Raw genomic sequence first — 16,151 nt, 5'->3', positions numbered from 1 at the left:
AGGCCGAGTTCATGGCACTATCTAAAGGCCTTGCAATAGCTAAAGAGCTAGATATTACTCGCTTAGTGGTTCAGGTTGACAATTTAGCTTATGTCCAGATTTTACAAAATGAAGAGGCGGGTAGAGGTGAATGTGCTCATCTAATTAATATTTGTCAGGACATTCTAAGAAGCCCGGGATGGATTGTGAAGGTTATACATGTGTTCCATGAAGGAAATCGAGCGGCAAATTGGCTAGCAAACCGAGGTGTGACGCAAGAAGATCGCATCAACGTTCTAGAAAATATTCCTTTAGAGTTAGTACGTATCTTAGATGAGGACGTTAGAGGGGTGGCTTTCCCGCGCCTAGTTCCTCCGTAGCTTTTTTTGTTGCTGTTTGTAATTGAGCTTTCCTTTACTTTGTGTTTTTGTTAACTCTTTGAAGCCTGGCTTAGTCATCTGAATAAAAAAAAAACAATTTCTTCAGTCAAACTTCGAAAACTTTGACCATGTATTCTCATTTTTTTTTGGGGTAAAAAACAGGGACAAATTAAATTTAAACACCCAATAGAGTTATATTGTGTCTTGTTAGATTTATTTTAATATATATTGTTTACGCATATAGAATTAGAAATATCTATACTATATATTAAAAGGCGTCTATAAGAAAGCATACATGACACGTGGCGCTCTGCTCATGGGTCATTCGCTCCATGTGATTTTCATATACATTTTAAAAAAAATTGTCAAACATTTTATGCTAAGGTTTGAACCCTTAACCTTGAGTTTAAACAATAGAACTTTTACCACTAAGCTATTACACATTTCATGTCATCATTGCAAAAAAAAAAAAGAATATAAGTAAATGTGAATGTTGTTAATGTAGTAACCCGGGGCATCGCCCGGGCCCAAAAACTAGTTTACATATGTAAATCGTGTGTTGAAAATCATAAACACAAAATCTTGTTTACAATGGGTGTACATTAAATTATTGTACACCAAGCCCAAATAACAAATTTGGTTGGACTCACACGTGTGAGTATGAAAGAACGCTTTTCTTTTTTTCGCGCTTCTCTAGTCATTTTCTGTTCATTCATCCTTTCTCTCTCCTCTCCTCTCCCTCTCCTCCTCTCCAGCTTGGTGATTGTTCTTCGATTTTCTGTGATTTTTGCAGCGAATTTCTCTGCGATTTTTGCGTACTATTTTCTCTGCGATTGTTGTTAATTGATTCCACTCCATAATCAGGGTTAGTTTTCTACTTTTGTGTGTGTTTTCCTGAATGTTGATTCCACTCATTGTTGATTAATGTTTTTTATTATTCCACATATTTTGTTTTAAGGCTGGATTAATGAATTCGTATAATAGATTGGGGAGAAAGGATTGGATTCAATCGCATGATTCTACTGTTTAATAAGATTTCACAATAATTAATGGAAGATGCTTTTGTTCGTTCAAACCCTAAATACATGTACTGAACTACTGCTCGCTCTTCTTATCAAACTAATGACTAATCCATCCATCCTTGTTTCATTGTCTAAGTCTCTTATTATGAATTATGCATTATCAATTATGAAGAAGCATTATATATTGGGTTTCTCTTGTTTTGAGTTTTGATGTTGCATACTTAGTACTCGGCAAACTTATTCAGAGCTAAATACTTTGCTATCTACATTCTTTGTGGTTCGTAGGGAGTTAGATGATGAGCTGCAAGATTCACTTTATGAATTCTTGGAAGAAAGGCAAATAGATGATTTACTTTACCCAACCTTTAGTACATAAAAGTCTTATATCATTGAAGAATTATTGATATAAATAATACCGCATAAAAGTTAAAAATATCAATGTAAAAGTTAGCTGAATAGAAAATTACTAGAAAGTTAGCTTAAATGGCAGAGCAATGTGCAATTACGTACATGATGTGGGTTCAAATCCCGCAAAGCCTACATGCTTGGAAGTTGCAAACTAAGTTATGAGGTTTCACTTAAGTGAAAAGATAGGAATATCAACAAAAAATTAAGAATATCAATATAATTTCATGTGTTAAAGTTGTGGTTTTGTAGATTAAAGTAATGGAAATTGTTCTAAAAGTTAAGATAGTCTTCCGTCGTCTCAAGCCTAACTTTTACTTTTAATAACTTAACTTTAACGACTAAAAGTCTGACTTTTATATTTCTATCTTTTTTCAGCTAATGTGAGTCATCCAATATTTTTATTATACACATTGTAGTTTTTTGTGTTAAAGTTGTAATTCTATAGGTTAAAGTTTCTAAAAGTTAAGACAGTCTTCCGTCATCTCAAACCTAGCTTTTACTTTTAATAACTTAACTTTAACTACTAAAAGTCTGACTTTTATATTTCTCCCTTTCATCAACTAATGTGTGTCATGCAATCTATTTTATTCCACACCTTGAAGTTTTATGTGTTAAAGTTGTAGTTTTGCAGGTTAAAGTAATAGAAATTGTTCTAAAAGTTAAGACAGTCTTCCGTCGTCTCCAGCCTAACTTTTACTTTTAATAACTTAACTTTAACGACTAAAAGTCGGACTCTTTTATATTTCTACCTTTCTTCAGATAATGTGAGTCATCTAATATTTTTATTGCACATTGTAGTTTTCTGTGTTAAAGTTGTAGTTCTGTAGGTTAAAGTTATGAAAATTGTTCTAAAAGTTAACACAGTCTTCTGTCATCTCAAACCTAACTTTTACTTTTAATAACTTAACTTTAACTACTAAAAGTCTGACTTTTATATTTCTCCATTTCTTCAGCTAATGTGAGTCATGCAATCTGTTTTATTTCACACCTTGTAATTTTATGTGTTAAAGTTGTGGTTCTGTAGGTTAATGTTATGGAAATTGTTCTAAAAGTTAAGACAGTATTCAGTGGTCTCAAACCTAACTTTTACTTTTATTAACTTAACTTTAACTGCTTAAAGTCTGACTTTTATATTTTTACCTTTCTTCAGCTAATGTGAGTCATGCATTATTTTTATTTTCACACATTATAGTTTTATGTGTTAAAGTTGTAGTTATGTAGTTTAAAGTTGTGGAAATTGTTCTAAAAGTTAAGACACTCTTCCGTCATCTCAAACCTAACTTTTACTTTTAATAACTTAACTTTAACTGCTAAATGTCTGACTTTTATATTTTTACCTTTTTACAGCTAATGTGAGTCGTGCATTCTTTTATTTTACACATTGTACTTTTTGTGTTAAAGTTGTGGTTCTGTAGGTTAAAGTTATGGAAATTGTTCTAAAAGTTAAGACAATCTTCCGTCGTCTCAAACCTAACTTTTACTTTTGTTAACTTAACTTTAACTGATAAAAGTCTGACTTTTATGTTTCTACCTTTCTTGAGCTAATGTGAGTCATGCAATCTGTTTTATTCCACACCTTGTAATTTTATGTGTTAAAGTCGTGGTTATGTAGGTTAAAGTTATGGAAATTGTTCTAAAAGTTAACACAGTCTTCCGTCGTCTCAAGCCTATCTTTTACTTTTACTAACTTAACTTTTACTGCTAAAAGTCTACTTTTATATTTTTACCTTTCTTCAGATAATGTGAGTCGTGCATTCTTTTTATTTCACACATTGTATTTTTCTGTGTTAAAGTTGTGGTTCTATAGGTTAAAGTTATGGAAATTGTTTTAAAAATTAAGGCAGTCTTCCGTCATCTCAAACCTAACTTTTATTTTTATTAACTTAACTTTAACTGCTAAAAGTATGACTTTAATATTTCTACCTTTCTTCCGCTAATGTGAGTCCGTCAATCTTTTTATTGTACACATTGTAGTTTTATGTGTATTTAGTTGTAGTTCTGTATGTTAAAGTTATGAAAATTGTTCTAAAAGTTAAGGCAGTCTTCCGTCATCTCAAACCTAACTTTTACTTTTATTAACTTAACTTTAACTGCTAAAAGTCTGACTTTTATATTTTTACCTTTCTTCAGCTAATGTGAGTCGTGTATTCTTTTTATTTCACACATTGTACTTTTCTGTGTTAGAGTTGTAGTTTTATAGGTTAAAGTTATGGAAATTGTTCTAAAAGTTAAGGCAGTCTTCCGTCATCTCAAACCTAACTTTTATTTTTAATAACTTAACTTTAACTGTTAAAAGTCTGACTTTTATATTTTTACTTTTCTTCGGCTAATGTGAGTCGCATTATTTTTATTTTCACACATTGTACTTTTATGTGTTAAAGTTGTAATTTTATAGGTTAAAGTTATGGAAATCGTTAAAAGTTAAGAAAAGTTTTGTACCAGTCTACCCAATATGCAAATGTTTGAACACTAAGGCTATTAGCTCAAATGGTAGAGCAATGTGCATTTATGTACATGGTATGGGTTCAAGTCCCATATAGCCTACATACTATTGGGTTGTGTTTTGATATACTGTGAAACGACTATCAATATAATTAAATTCATCCCTAAATTGGTAACTTTTACCTAACTTTTACTACATGAAGCCTAACTTTTAATGCAAAAAGAATAACTTTAAGTTCCATATAGTCTACATGTTGTGTGTTGTTTCGATATACTGAGAAATTACTATATAAAGACACCCCAAATTGGTAAAAGTTATCCAAAACGCCGATTTATTTTTCAAAAATAAAACCAATAGCCTATATAGGATTTGAATCTACATCTCCGCACAAGTTGTACGGTGCTCGACCAGTTGAGCTAATAGGCTTGCAAAAATATATGTAATTTTTAAACACAGAAGATGCGTATTATTAATAATAATCAGGGCCTAAGCACAATGTCACGATTACAGCAAAATAGACCTATACACCAAAATATTATATCCCAAAACCCATCAACTAATAAGTAAAATCTTGCCCCCATCTGCTTCCAAAAAACACAAAAGAAAACAAAATATTGCTCCAACATCCATGCTGTTGGTTTGATCCATCTTCTGTCAATACTTCCTTCTCGAATTTCTGTTGCTCCTAGCCTCCTATCACCTGCCTCCAATGCTGAATTTGTACTCACAGTGACTATATTGGTTATGGTGGCTGGGATTGAGCCAAAAAGTATCCGAGTTAAGCTTATCGACATTCATCAATTTTAGGATTTTCTTAGGTATAACCTCTGCTTTAACAGAGAAAAAATCAGCATTTGAATAGCAAGCTTTAATTAGAATCTCAAGTACCATAGTAAATAAATCTACAAGAAATATGTTGCACTAATCTCTGACCCTAAGAGCTCTGGAATAGAAAATGAAGCATTATGAAACTATCATCACCATAGGTTACGTTACTTAGTACATAACATGGCAATAGCATTGAATTTGGCAATTATGATGTTTTATATTTAGCCTGGTAGTTGTTGATACTATGATGAGTTATGACAACTCTCTATAATCATCAACTAAGATTGAATAAGTGAATCAAACAAGAATTCCTTCTTAATAGGATTACTTTATTTGATCCAAAGTAAGTCAATCATATCAACTGCGTAGAACGAATGCCATTATATGCAAAAACAGGAGAATAAGAGAACATACTCTCAAGGCCAGGTTGGTTTACAGCAGCAACAAACTTGCGGTGCAGCTCCACGGACCAAACAACACGAGGTTTCTTATGAGCTAAACAAAAAAAAGCTGGCTAAAGTTTGGGAACGTATACTCTGCATCTCCTGCTCCATATAAACAACTGCACATCTTCACATCTCAAACTATTGTCTGTATATGACTAACTTTAACTACAAAAAGGGTAACTTTTAAGCAAACCAGTACCTAGATGCATTGATTTAATAACAAAAACTACCAATCCAATTTCCATCAGATCCAACAACATTATATTACAACTTAACCATCAAAACATAACAAGCAGCATTAATAAATAAATTCAATCCATAGAGCAACAATAATATTACATCTGCCAATTGAGATAAAATCAAGCTCAATTATTGAGTATTAAATTGACTAATTAAGAATGGCAAGAACAAAAGAGAAGCATCCAGACAACAACTACTTAGAAAATCAATTAAAATCAAATCAACCAGGTGTACGAATAGATCAACGAACTTTTCACTCTCAATCTATCCAAACAATAACTAAATCCGAGGATTTTGAATTTATACCTATGTTCTTTAATCTATTAAAAAAAAAACTAAATTCAAAGATTTTGAATACAAACCTATCTGCGAATTGGAGTGAGGATCAATCGCGTGAGGGAAATTCAAGCTCGAATTTGCAGAATGTTATCGCCTTTTGCATCCGATCGCAAATTTTCTTCAATTCAATTTTCTCTTCTCCAGTCTCATCTCTTTTTGGCAGCCTTCAAACCTTCTTCAATCTTCTTCAAAATCTAGAATGAATTTGCAGAATTTGATCGCGGTTCTCTCCCCTCTGGTTTTTGGGGTTTTTTTTTTTTCTATTTTTCTCTCTCCTCTTTTTATTTTGGCAGGAGTAAGTGAAGGCGACGGTTCGCACGTGTGACAGTTTGGTGTACGTTAATACTGTTGCGCGCAAGGCTGATTGAATCATAAAAAGTCAAATAAAATATTTTTTAGGAATTTCTCTGCAAAAAGCAAATTGTAACGCACATGTACTTCCTCCTTCGGTCCTCTGATAGAGTTGTCATTTACATTTACTGATTTATACCAACTAAACCCAGAATTCAGTTGTCCTTCTCTTTCCTACTTCAAATTATCACTCTATGTGTTAGAGAAAACAGGAACAACCAAAACAAATGGTAAGTTTCCTGGTTCAATCATCTTTTCTGTGATTACATACTTTGTTAATTTGTTGTTTTAATAAATTTAAACACGATCAACCCTTTGTTTATCTTTCTTTCAGCTTGTTTTGTCGTCAATTTTTTTTTTTTTTTTGTTTTTTTTTTTGTTTTATAATTACTTTATGAAATGGGGTTTCTGGGTTTACTTCATTACTTGTAATTTTTGTTTTGGGTTGGAGCTTTAAGTTGTTTAATGGATCCTTGAGATAACGGGTAAATTGGAAACACGGTGTACAATATTTGTCTAAGAAACATTTGTTTGATCAATTGTTTTCTTAAGAAGTATGTTAAGATCGACACCGAATGTTGTGTATTTTAGGGCTAAGTAATTTGCTAATTGTGTTACCTGGATTGGTGTTGAGACATTTTTCATACATGCAGACCTATTAGTTTAGGAGTTTATAACCAAATCAATCCCTGAATGATGACATAGAACTGTAGAAGCATAATGTGGGTTGTCCTTGTATTACCCGTTTAATTTGGATGCAAGCCTGCAAGATATTATAGCTTAGCATTTTAAAGTTGCAGGATTGTTCTTGAACAATTGGCTCTTTAAGAAGTATATTATGACTGAACCACTACTGTAGTAGTGTAGTGTGTTTTGTGATTCTGGAATCGCAACTGGTTTTGTGAAATGAGTTAATTGATTTCAGAGTTGGTCTCATAAGTCATAATGTATGTTATTGGTGAATTATGTAATTGAACTCAAAACATAGAGGTAAAATGCCAGCTTACAGTCTTCAATTGTTAGTATACCCTTTTAACTTTGATGTATATTGTGGGCTGTCAAGCGCTTAACATTTGAAAATTGTAGGGTTGTTATTTGATTTCATCAGTAAATTCGCTTGTATTTCTGTAACCATATGACGAATAAAAACATTGTCCTTATAAGTAATGTAAAAGACAAAGAATTAATTTTATGAAATAGCAAAAGGAATTTGAGTTATGCTAACTAACTCTGGGACCGGTGTAGTGTTCAATATTAAATGAAATGCTTTTATCACTTTTTGCTTAAACAACATGCCAACTTTTCAAATTACGAGTTTGATTAGGCATGTTTGCATACTGTTTAGTACTATTATTTAGTTCAAATTTATGCTGATTAATAAACATCACCAAAATGGTAGTAATCCATAACTTGGAACATTCTAACACCGTTTAACTGCAATGTATCAGTTTGGTGAAATAGCAAGGTTTAGATAGATAGTTGAAAACTCCCTTTGTGTTTATATACATTCTATAACTTAGTTACCTATTCATGTAGTTGTTTAATAATGCAGTTTATTTTGTCAATAGGTGAAAATCTGTCAAACCTGTGGAGATAAAGGTTTGTCTAAATATTTAATTTATTGTACCGAATGTTGGGACACAGTTGAGCACATGTAAGTTGGAAAACCATCCTTGATTATTTAGCGATATCTTACGGAATGGATGTGTGTTGTTTCACATGTAGATAGCAGCTGGAAACTCAGCAAACTTTCTGTTAATATTTCTGAAAGTCAGGACCTTATAAAATTAAATATGTTTTTGCTTTCCAGGTATTGTGTAGGACTATCTCCTGATGATATATGTGAAGATTTCAGTTGGATATGTAACTCTTGCCAATCAGCAGATGAAATACTGGCAAAAACGATAAAGTACGGGGAAGAAGAAATGACCCAATTTGCTGGTTGCAGTCCATTGGGAATTTCAGATCTTGCTCTACTTGATGCAAGTGCAATCCCAGTGGTTGGTCCGATTTGGAGGTGTGATGTTTAAGATACCTCATGTGTTCATTCCAGATTATTCTTCATGTTTTGTGTAGTTGTTTGGTTTTCTCCCTTTTTATTTCCTTCTGTTTTTTCCCCTGTGTGTCTCTCTCCATTTAGCACAGTATAATGGTTTGTTTTGCTTCTTGACAGGGGAGTTTTCAATACCAGTGGGAGTTCCTCTGGAAGTTGGAAAGGTCTGGAAGCCTTTATGCCAAAGACTTCATATTCAAAAGTTGTCAATATTGTACGAGCATTGCAACCCTCTCTTTATCTCCACCTGGAGAAAAGGGATAGCCTGTGGCCTAAGAATTTTGATGAATTGGGGGCTGCTGACTGCAATATTGGAATTTACATCCTTCCTCAATTCTCCAGGTTATTGTTTATATAATTGCATTTGTTTTGTCTGTAAACTTGACCTCAAATAGAAATTAAGGAAAACCAAAATCTCTTTTCTTGTTTAGCTTTGATGACAGGAGTGAGGCGGATTACAACAACCTGGTGGAATACATGATATCAAATGACCTTGCTCTGACAGCCACCATGGCCAACTTAAAGCTGATGGTTTTTACTTCTCTCGAGATAACGGCTCCTGAGAAACAAAGTAATACATACTTCGTATCAATTTTCTTGACAAAGTCCCTTTGTTTTCACTTTAATTGTTGGATGATAGTTATTTCTCTTCCCGTATGACGAATGCAACATAAGGATTAATAGAATAGTTTATCTTTTACTCTCAACTAATCTTGGCTTTTAATATGATATTGGATAAATTGATTTGTTACAGAAATCCAAGGGATGTACTATCTTTGGGGAGCGTTTGAAAAAGTATCCGGTGAACTTCCATCCAAAAGGTACAAGCCAAGTGTAGCTAAAAGTAGGATGGGCAAAGGTTTAAGAGCAGTGGGCTGCCAAGAGAAACAAAGCATCAGTCCTCGTACAAGATTAATGAAAATTGGTACCAATTCCGAGCAGCGGATAGCGCTCAAGAAGACCAAAAAAGCAGTATCTCTTCTAAAGCGTATCTGGATACCATCATTAAGGCCCGAATGCAAGAGAGCTAGGAGTAAAAAATTTAAGATATTGCTCTCTTTGAGTGAGGAGTTAGATGTCATGTCTTACCTTTAGCTCATTTCAACTACTCCGTATTATCTTCTAGGTAGATTTCATGCTTTAAGTTTGGCTTTTATATACACAGGTAAGAAGTTAATAGCTCGACCAAGCAATGACCAGGAAGCTGATCAGACATACAACAAACCAAGCCAAGCTGAAACCTCCACAATTCTAGAAGCTACTGAGGGAGAAGTATGTCTACCTCAAGAGAATGCTAGGCTGCTTAATGATACAACTGATATGTCAGAGAATGTTGTAAACATAAACGCCTCAGTCGAGGGTAGATCAGCCGGCCAAGGTTAGTCTTTTCACATTCTTGGTCACACTCAAGTGCTGCTTCTTACTTTTGTAGCAACTCAGTCTTTTTTTGGTTATCCTATGCTCTAGTTTGTAATTACAAGTTGATTAGTTGGTTTCTATGGTGAAGGTCCTGAAGAACTTGTTTCTCCTTTGATCACGTCTGTAAAAGAGAGATCAGAAAACCACGAGGCCTTGAGTATACGTGATGTTTCCTGCTGTCCTACTCTTGCAAAGCCTCTCAAGAGTCTCAACTTAGAGGGGAATGCTGAGAAGACCATTTCAGATAAGCCAATGATAGACCTAGTCATATTGGACCAGGAACCTGTCTGGTCTTCTATACTAAGAGAGAAAGTTAATGATTATGTAGAAGATACTCAAAACAGAATAATTGAAAGGAAAACGGAGGCAGAGCAGGAAATTGATGATTCAAACAGAGGCAAAGTCAGTGAGTGTATAGAAGATAAGCAAAACCAAATCATTGAAGGGGAAGATCAGCCTAACCAGGAAGATGGTATGGAAATTGTTGAATCAAACTAAATTACCTAATTTTTATCAATATGATTCATTTTAGTCGATAATTTATTTACTGTAGAAATATACCTTTTTAAAGTATAATATCTTGTTTATTTTTAGGTCTAAAGCTGTTTGCTATATTGCTTCCAAATCAAAATGTGGAATCACCACAGCTTCAAGCACAAGACAACAGTGTCAATCTAGCTGCTAACTCTGAGAATGGTACCTTTTCAATCCCATTGGTTGGTTATCAAGAGGGTTTAGAGGTACACGAGCCCAATGAGCCCAATCCTATAAGCAATGGAGAAAACAATCCTTGTATTAATGATGATCCAGTAGCTGATCAACAGTATATTGTTGACGAAAAAGTTTTAAATGCAAATAAAGCCACTGTCAATGATGGTATGTTAAGTAGAAATTTTATACTGTATCTGTTATTACTCAGATCACTTTAGTTTAATCAAACTTCTCCTCTGGTAAATGTTTTTCTCCTTTCTCCACTTCTTATTATTTATTTATCCATTTTTTCCCTGGTTTTCAGGTCTAACACTACTTCCTCCTCTGGAAATTCAACACGAGACACATTTGGAGAAGGGTTCATGCAGTATTCCTCCTGTTATTGATCTTGAAAAAGAAAATTCAAGTCCTTTATGTATGCCTCCTGTTATTGATCTTGAAAAAGGAAATTCAAGTCCTTCTATTGCTTCTACTGAAGTGATTGAGTTTGATGATGAAGAGACTACCATAAGTGGGGCTGAGAACATTAGAGAGGCAAGTGTAACGTCAATACCGGTATCCATTTCAGAAATGGCAGGTGAGTTCCATGAGATCAGCTCGAATTGTGTTGGGGGTAGGTACAATGTGAACGCTGAACTAGTCCCGATTCTTAAAAGAATTCTTGAAAAACATGGGGATATTGCTTCACATTGTAGAATTCTGCCAAAGGTTCCACTGGAGAACATCTGCAAGGTTGTTCAGGAACTTGAATCAGTCCGGTTACGGGGTTTACGCTCCCATCATGTGAACCACCTGAAAAGTGTGCTGCAACTTGCTGATGCTGTGGGAATCGATGTGGAATGGCTTCGCAAAAGATGTGAAGTTCTTGAGAAGTTCACTTGTGACTTGTCAGCTTAGTGATTATCCAACTCTGAAGAGTAATCTGGCTCAAGCTGAAAAGGATGTCCAACATAAAGAAGAGATGCTGAGTTCCAAAAGAACCATAGTGGCGAACATGCTAGCGGAAATAAAGTCAGGTAGGTAGGTAGGTATATTCAATAAAGTCAGGCATTAACTCAGGTAGGTAGGTAGGTATATTCAGTTAACCACTAACTATTTCTGATAATCAATCACAAGTTTATTACAATATTAACGTGTTATGTATAATTTGTCTGCTGTTGTAAAGGCTAATCCTAAAGTCAGTAACTCTCTGATACCTCCAACTTTTGTGATGGTTTTCTTAATGTGACATATTGAAGCGAGGGTAACTTCAAAATGAACCACTTCTCCTCAATCATAAGAACGTCTATTTGCTGCAATTCCAGCTCCTTTACTCACATATGGTACTTGTAATCTGAACCAGTTGTTATCTGTATCAATTTGCAGTTGTGGATCGATTCTGTAACAATAGACATGTTTCATTCACTTATCAGTATGCTCTACACCCAGTGTAGGATGTGTAGCTCTGTGACATTGGTACTTCTTTTGCTCATTTTTGTTGTAAAATTTCTCGTGAATACTTCTGATAGTGTTAATTACTCCCTCCGCCCCTAAAAGATTGTCCAAATTTCCTTTTTAGTTCGTTCCTTTGAGTTTGCCTCATACTGTTTTAGTATATGGTCCTCACATTTTTTCTTTCACAAACTATTATTTAATTTAGCAAAAATACAAAATTATCAATTCACTTGCTTATCTTTTGTCTTCTTTCTTACTAAAGTGAAAAATGTGGTTTAGGGCAATCTTTTAGGGACAGGGAAAGTAAACCGTTACACTTACACCTTAAACGATTGAGAAATAATTCCGTAAGTGCAAAGAAAAATGAATTAAAACAAAATGAAACAATAAAAAAGTCGTCATCATAAAAGTTGTGCAGATGAGTACAAAAGGTGTGAGTAATAGAAGCCCAAGGAAAACACCCATTACATTGGTGTGAAGAAAAACTGGACTTTTCTGCAATCAATATACTCCAGGGATATGTAAGTCTTTCTCTACGTAAAATTCGAAATAGTAATGCTGGCATTTCCACAACAAGCAAGACAATTACTACTACAGTAGAATACGATTAACGAAGTAGTCCATATTTGGTAGGTTCATTTAATTACTACATATTGGAGGTTGTTTCTGGGTTTTCATTTTCAGCTAAAATGGTGATCATCAATTTCTAACTCCCAGTCCAAATTCTTACACACAGAAAATATGGGACAACCACGAAGAAGTGCACGAATCAAAGGGAACTTCCATGTTCTCTTTAGATGAAGAACCTAAGGTAAAAGAAACAACTTAACTTTCTTTTTAATAGTTTTCAGTTGATATGTTTAGGAAATGCTGATGATTATTGTTGGATGTGTTGTTTATTGTAATGGAATGTTGACACATAACCATCATCAATGTAGTATGCCTGAGATCGAAAATGATTGCTTCTTCTCGTCTTAAAATTGTAGAAATTACCTCTCTGTGTTTTATTGAACAAGTTTATTTGTTTTTTCTAAAAAGTAAGGAATATTAGTTTTTAAGTAGTGAGTTTCTCATCATTAATGGGCTTAAGTGTGTCAAACATGCTGTGTGGTTTAGGAATCAGGATGATTGAATTGGGGAAACTGATTGACACACCAAAAAGAATTGATTTTGGAACCCCCCTTGTGAGTAGAGCACAGAAAATCAAATTTTTTGGTGTTCTAACAATCATTTCCCTTGAATTGCAACTTTTCTGCAGTCACTGCAAGTGATTTTGATGACAGCCACCTGTTTCAATATAGATCAAAATACATGTTGATGGCCGTAAATACTTGAAACTATGTTACTCAAGCATGGATACTAGTTTTTTGGACTGACTGACATAGGTACATGTCCAACTGCTAAATATTGCAATTTTGTGAAAAAAATTCAAGTTTTTGGATCCAAAATGAACTTTTCAATGAGGACACTGCTAATCTGATAAGCGATTGCTGGTGCGAATCAAATAATTTTTACTCAATATTCATAAAACCAACCATTTTAACAACTCATTATCATCGAACATCAGTTTCTGATTTGTAAAGTCTCAGTGAAAGTAGTTCCTTTTACATTTATCGGTATATATTCCACACCCTACCGGTCTTCCTCTCGCCATAACAAAGGGAAAGGGATAGGGAAAGGGAAAGGGATGGAAAATGAAGAGCTTATGTTGTATAAACAGAGAGGCAGAGGAACATTTAGGAACTCAAGAACTGAGGTCTATGACTGATTGACAGATACATAGTGTTTTCTTATTGATCTTCTCTTTGCATAGATATGAACAGATTATGCTTTAGAGTCAGTTAATTAACAACCGCACTTTCCATTCCAGAATGGCATCGCCGCCCCAGCAGCCAATCAGGGAAAGAAGAAGAATAAGATGAAAGGGAAAAAATCAAATACAGAGGTAAATTCTTTTTATTTGGTTCTTGTTGAGTAGTAGAATGGTTTTAAAAGTTTAACATGCTTATCTTATCAGTTCATCTTTGCTATAAAATGAATGATATGTTACAACTTACAAAATCATTATTGGTAGGTGATTGGTTGTTGTTATATTTGTGGGAACAAGGGCTTCTCAAATGCTCTGATGGACTGCTTAAAGTGTTCTGTTATGGTTGCGCACCAGTAAGTCATACTCTCTTCTACATCATGTACTACGTATGAATCAAGTTTAAAGGACTCTAGATTATATGAAAACATAAGATGAATGTTTTCAAAGTGAACATGCTAGTAGCTTAGAGCATGTCATGCGATTTTCTTTTCCTTAATGATTTTTCCCCTTTGTCTACTAGATATTGTGTGGGTATACCACCAGGAACCGTTGATGAGTATACTTGGTATTGCGAGTACTGTCCTGCACCAACAGAATCCCCGGAACTTAAGAGTATGCAATATTCTATTTATCAACTTCAATTCAACAAGAATACTTTTGGATCATAACAGCAATTTAATCAACTCTTAACTTCTTATTTTCAGGTAAAGGTAAGATAATCCCGATTAGGGACCAGCCACCACCACTTCAAACTTTGCTACCGATACCATACATCAGAAGGTCGGAACAAACAGAAACAAGTAATGAATGTCAAAATGCTGAAGAGGATGCTAGGAATATTAATGAGACACCACTTACTTTTCCCATTGAACACTTTAATTTAGAGAGTACAAGTCAAGTTGTGCTAGTGGTAAGGCCATCGGGGAAAGTAACCATTTGGAAACGCGAGACTATATGCCGTGCTTCACCTACATCTAGCTTGGAAACCTCCATTCTTAATATTGTGACAGACGAGGAAACTGATGGATGCAGTATTCAGAAAACTATAGAGCTTGATTATGATGAGGAAGTTGATGACTGTCATTCTAGTAGAACTGTTGATATTACCAAAACTGAAGACTACACTAAATCCTTTTCTGCTACTGTGATTGATGCTTGTCACAACGACAATAAGGAAGATGTGATACAATCCTTTTCAGTTCTTCATCAAGAAGGTTGTAATGAGCACAAGCCTGATGCCGTTGATGTCATACCCATACATGAAGAGGAAGATATCCAAGATGGTACAGCGGGATCATACAGGATCAGATCAGACTTGGTACTCATTCTCAGAAGAATAATCGAGAAACACGGAGATATATTTCGTAATTGCAAGATTATTGAATCATCTCATGACTCTCAGCTGCTTGTGAATATTTGTGAACTAATTCAAGAACTTGAAACAGTCCCCTTACAATGTCTTCAACCCCAACATGTCAACCGCCTCAGAAATGCTTCAAAAGAGCTTGAGGATTCAGGAGCAGATATAAAATGGCTCAACAATCATTGTGACTACCTCGACAACGTTGTTCAACAACTAAGTAAGTGTACTAAGTCGAAGCAAGAACAAATTCAATGCCAGACAAGTCTACAGTGTAGAGAAGAGAGCCTGATTTCGATAAGAGGTAATCTTTCTGAGCTTCTAGAAGAGATTATGGCTCTGGAAGAACAACTTAAGAAATCCAAAGAATATATTGAGAAGCTTGAATGTAGCATAGAGGATACTAAGTCTCTATTTAGAAACTTTGTAGGCAAGTCACTGGCTGATGGACTCTACTAGAAACTCAGGTGAGCACATAAATTTGGATAACTCGATCTGTAAATATAAAAACATGGGATGGATAGCCCTCAAAGCTCAACCCCCACAGCCTGTTATTTTGACGTGAGGCGTGGCTCGGTCCATAGGAGGAAATCAGAATCGTACTTGAGCTAGCTTTGTTTCCACTATTTGATCTTGCAAGGTCTTATGAACTGGATATAGAATACCAAGTAGTTTACCTTTATTGAGCAACTATAGTTACACTGTTTTCAGGTTGTTGGCCCTTTGGAGCAAAAACTTTTCAGGTTGTTAGCCATTTGGAGCAAAATCTTTTCAGTTTGCTAGATTACCTAGATCGTTTGATTATTTTTTTACAAACTTTTATATAAGGCGGTCTTACACAAAAGACTACCTTGGTGTCATATAAGTTAAGCACTAAAATCAATTAGTTAAACACTGGAACTAATTAGTTAAGCAATGAAACTAATTA

At 34.5% G+C, this 16,151-nt stretch overlaps 2 protein-coding genes and 1 long non-coding RNA gene across 7 annotated transcripts; 2 read left to right on the top strand and 1 right to left on the bottom strand.

Moving 5' to 3' along the window:
• Positions 1–4,672: 4,672 nt before the first annotated feature.
• On the bottom strand, positions 4,673–6,373 carry LOC130459179 (uncharacterized). 2 transcript variants are annotated; one of them, XR_008918380.1, is made up of 3 exons: positions 6,109–6,354; positions 5,475–5,605; positions 4,673–5,059 (listed from the first exon to the last, which is right to left on the bottom strand). It is a non-coding gene; the product is annotated as an uncharacterized lncRNA (long non-coding RNA). The 2 variants fall into 2 exon arrangements; XR_008918379.1 differs by having other exon boundaries at positions 4,673–5,605; positions 6,109–6,373.
• Positions 6,374–6,572: 199 nt separating this feature from the next.
• LOC110791905 (uncharacterized) lies at positions 6,573–11,941 on the top strand. Its single transcript, XM_021996675.2, has 10 exons — positions 6,573–6,666; positions 8,005–8,090; positions 8,247–8,453; positions 8,610–8,831; positions 8,921–9,060; positions 9,244–9,531; positions 9,655–9,867; positions 9,997–10,380; positions 10,503–10,784; positions 10,924–11,941. The coding sequence occupies exons 1-10, from the start codon at positions 6,664–6,666 to the stop codon at positions 11,514–11,516; spliced, it is 2,418 nt and encodes an 805-aa protein (XP_021852367.2). The 5' UTR covers positions 6,573–6,663; the 3' UTR covers positions 11,517–11,941.
• LOC110791906 (uncharacterized) lies at positions 11,495–15,804 on the top strand. Of its 4 annotated transcripts, none has more exons than XM_021996677.2 (7): positions 11,496–11,635; positions 11,985–12,074; positions 12,790–12,864; positions 13,924–13,998; positions 14,128–14,216; positions 14,384–14,475; positions 14,568–15,804. In XM_021996677.2, the coding sequence occupies exons 2-7, from the start codon at positions 12,012–12,014 to the stop codon at positions 15,680–15,682; spliced, it is 1,509 nt and encodes a 502-aa protein (XP_021852369.2). In that variant the 5' UTR covers positions 11,496–11,635; positions 11,985–12,011; the 3' UTR covers positions 15,683–15,804. The 4 variants fall into 4 exon arrangements, with proteins under 4 accessions (XP_056683682.1, XP_021852369.2, XP_021852370.2 ...); XM_021996678.2 differs by lacking the exon at positions 11,985–12,074 and adding an exon at positions 11,858–11,941 and having other exon boundaries at positions 11,587–11,635; XM_056827704.1 differs by lacking the exon at positions 11,985–12,074 and having other exon boundaries at positions 11,495–11,635.
• Positions 15,805–16,151: the final 347 nt, after the last annotated feature.

The sequence above is a fragment of the Spinacia oleracea genome, chromosome 4 (genome assembly GCF_020520425.1).
Source record: "Spinacia oleracea cultivar Varoflay chromosome 4, BTI_SOV_V1, whole genome shotgun sequence".
Taxonomy (NCBI): domain Eukaryota; kingdom Viridiplantae; phylum Streptophyta; class Magnoliopsida; order Caryophyllales; family Amaranthaceae; genus Spinacia; species Spinacia oleracea.
Note: the sequence above shows the minus strand (reverse complement) of the source record. Positions and strands in the feature narration are given on the sequence as shown.

Excerpts from the sequence above, each read along its gene's own strand:
- LOC110791905 (XM_021996675.2), top strand. Across the intron at positions 8,832-8,920 it reads ATCCTTCCTCAATTCTCCAG|CTTTGATGACAGGAGTGAGG; the intron begins GTTATTGTTTAT and ends TTTCTTGTTTAG. Across the intron at positions 9,532-9,654 it reads GAGAGCTAGGAGTAAAAAAT|GTAAGAAGTTAATAGCTCGA; the intron begins TTAAGATATTGC and ends TTATATACACAG.
- LOC110791906 (XM_021996677.2), top strand. The coding sequence starts at position 12,012 with ATGTTTCATTCACTTATCAGTATGCTCTACACCCAGTGTAGGATGTGT. Across the intron at positions 13,999-14,127 it reads GGAAAAAATCAAATACAGAG|GTGATTGGTTGTTGTTATAT; the intron begins GTAAATTCTTTT and ends CATTATTGGTAG. Across the intron at positions 14,217-14,383 it reads TCTGTTATGGTTGCGCACCA|ATATTGTGTGGGTATACCAC; the intron begins GTAAGTCATACT and ends TTTGTCTACTAG.